At 36.1% G+C, this 2,845-nt stretch overlaps 1 protein-coding gene across 1 annotated transcript; it reads left to right on the forward strand.

Annotated features, from left to right (window-relative positions):
• Nucleotides 1-297: 297 nt before the first annotated feature.
• LOC106687293 (uncharacterized) lies at nucleotides 298-2,078 on the forward strand. The gene has a single exon (XM_014431081.2). It carries the CDS (start codon nucleotides 504-506, stop codon nucleotides 1,710-1,712), a length of 1,209 nt encoding a protein of 402 aa, XP_014286567.1. The 5' UTR covers nucleotides 298-503; the 3' UTR covers nucleotides 1,713-2,078.
• Nucleotides 2,079-2,845: the final 767 nt, after the last annotated feature.

Consider the following 2,845-nt stretch of genomic DNA (forward strand, 5'->3'; position numbering starts at 1 on the left):
TAAAAGTTTTTCGTCTCATATGAAGATATTGCATCATGTAGATGGTCGTTTATTGAAATTAAGAATATACCAGATGGCCATAAATTATTATTACATTCCATTACAACAAAAAAAAAAAGTAATATTTCATTCTGCAACAGAAAAAGATCTTCAAATATTACGTAATGTGGAATGAGATATGATTATTTAGTGTGTACTGTAAATTCTGTAAATGTGAATTTATTTTTATCAGCCACCCCTTGTTCGATAACGCAACTATAAAAAGACACTAAGTGCCAGATGGAACGGTATCGGAAATGAGTCAGGAGGGTAGATAGTGAAGAACAGTTGGTTAGGATCTATTATACAACTATCCTTGATAAGTGATTGAGCCAATTGAAGTCTCGCCTGTTCCATTGTTTTTTGTTTCTTTTTTTTTTTTATTAGCCTTCTCCTTTGATAAAACTCTATTAAGAAATCTAAAGTGGAAGCATTTGCAGTATTGATCCGTGATTAGCTACAACATGGTGCTTCAGAGTGCAGACGTACAAGAGGTAATCAGGAACTACCTTAAATCAGACGATTTCGAAGTCATCTCCTGCGAGGGGTCAGAAATGGATGGCGTCTCTGCTGGATTCTTGAGCGCACAGAACAAGGCCAGAATCAGGTTCAAGACAAGTCGAGGCGAAGAGGAACTCCACGTCTTCATGAAAATTCCACCTGCCTCTGCCTACCACAGACAGAACGTACTAACCCTTGGTGGCTTCGATCGCGAAATGATCCTCTTCAACGAGGTACTCAACAAGTACCACGACTTCTTGAAAGACAATACTATACCGGCATGCTACTTGGCCAGATCAGAATTACTAGTCATGGAAGACGTGTCCAAGAAAGGATTCAAGAACAAACAAATTTATGAGACTTTAGATGTGAAACACTGTGAAAAGATATTGGAAGCCATCGCAAAGTACCATGCGATGTCGTTTATCACAGAGAAGAAACAAGGGCGCAAAATGCCAGAAATAGTTCCCACAATAAAGACTGAAGTGTTTTTGTCGAAGGAAAAAGACCACGTTGGCAGAAAAGCCTGTCTAGCTTCAATAAGGAGTTTGCAGAGGCTAATAGAAATCTACTTTGCAGATCTACCATCAGATGTTAAGAAGAACGCTTGTCTCTATTTGGACAACCTCTTTGACCTGGAGAGTTCCAAGTTGTACCCCAACGTGATGGTTCACTATGATCTCTGGATTAACAATATAATGTTCAGGTACGATGAACAAGGAAATGTCGTCGAAGCTTGCTTAATCGATTTCCAATTGCCAACTTACAAGCCTCCTAGCTACGACTTACAATTCTTCCTTTACTCATGTACAGTAGCTGGGATGAGGGAGAAGAACTGGGACCATTTTATGAGATTATACTATACATTTCTAACAAGAACGTTACAATCTGCTGGGATCGACGTCGAAGACATCATGAACTGGCAGGATTTCGAGAACATGCAGGAAGAAACACTACCTGCAGCGCTGGGTCAGGTTTGCATGTGTTTGGTCTATGTCCTGGTTCCTGACAGGATTTTGAAGGAGGTAATGTCGTGCGACAAGAAGTTCAAGGAGTACTACGAAGTGGACAGGACAGCCTTCGTCCTGGATGCGATGACTAACGACAAAGATTACAATAAAAGGCTCATGGAATGTCTGACTAGTTTTACTAAATATTTTAAAACCCATTAATGGGAGACATGTGCTTCATAGGACATAAATGTGGAAGCGAGTATATATAATATGGAAACAGTGATATAATAATCCGTGTATGTGCTTACCAGGGAAGGTACATAAAAAAATCTTTATTTCCATCGGCCTAACATATACTAACAGCAAGTATTTGAGATATTTATTGAACAAAAAGGATTGCAAAATACAATTATACTAATTTATGGAATTAAAAGTAAAGAAAACAAAGCATAAACAACACAAAATGTATTTAGTATAATAATATTTTAATATTTTCATATAGTGAATAAAATTTCCTTATTTATTTAAATTAATTGCTGTGTTTTGAATGAATAATTTTTTTCTGTGCAAAATTATATACTCCTTGTTTAGTGTGATGAATGTACTTTGTCATGATTTATTTAATAAATACTAATAATAAAACGTTATTTATTATTTTGATACCAGCAAATTCAAGATAATAATTAAAATAATTAGAGATCTGTTTAATTACGACTGATTTTTTTTATTAGTAATATTATTATACTCAATCATAATACACAAAAAAAGTAGAATTTTTTTAATTTCCAACAAAAGGGTCTTATTATGGAAGAAGATTTATTTTCTGTTCTATCAGCTAGACCTAATATAAGTCAAACTCGGATAAAGAGACTTCATTATTTGTGGTAAAATATGTTTTTTGGTGTTTGTAAACTTCACAAATACATAATACTAGATATGTTAAAATACATATGCTAATGGTGCAGTACTGTAGCAAGGACCAACGGTTGCGCAAGGAGGTGTTTTGGTCAAAATCACGCTCAACCGCGAGTTTTACCCACTTTATGAGGCCGGATGTACCCCAGGAGGCCTCAAGAACCCACAGGGTTGACTCACGGCTAAAGTGTAACAAAAAAGTAATTTCTGCCTTCTGGATTGGAACACGAGCCCTTGGAGTTAGTAGGATCCTACCTTACCACAGTGCCACCGCGCTCGCTACTACATATGTAGCTTTCTAATAAGTGCGTCCATCTTCGGCTAGGGTTCCTAGCTTCTATCTAACCTGTTAATTGAAGTTTATTGACTAATTATCCAATAAAAATTACAAGATGAAACCAAAATACATAACAGTAACTGCATTAAAAATACTTATA

The sequence above is a fragment of the Halyomorpha halys genome, unplaced genomic scaffold (assembly GCF_000696795.3).
Source record: "Halyomorpha halys isolate HHAL.00 unplaced genomic scaffold, Hhal_1.1 Scaffold944.1, whole genome shotgun sequence".
NCBI lineage: Eukaryota > Metazoa > Arthropoda > Insecta > Hemiptera > Pentatomidae > Halyomorpha > Halyomorpha halys.

Coding starts and splice junctions, on each gene's coding strand:
- LOC106687293 (XM_014431081.2), top strand. CDS start 504: ATGGTGCTTCAGAGTGCAGACGTACAAGAGGTAATCAGGAACTACCTT.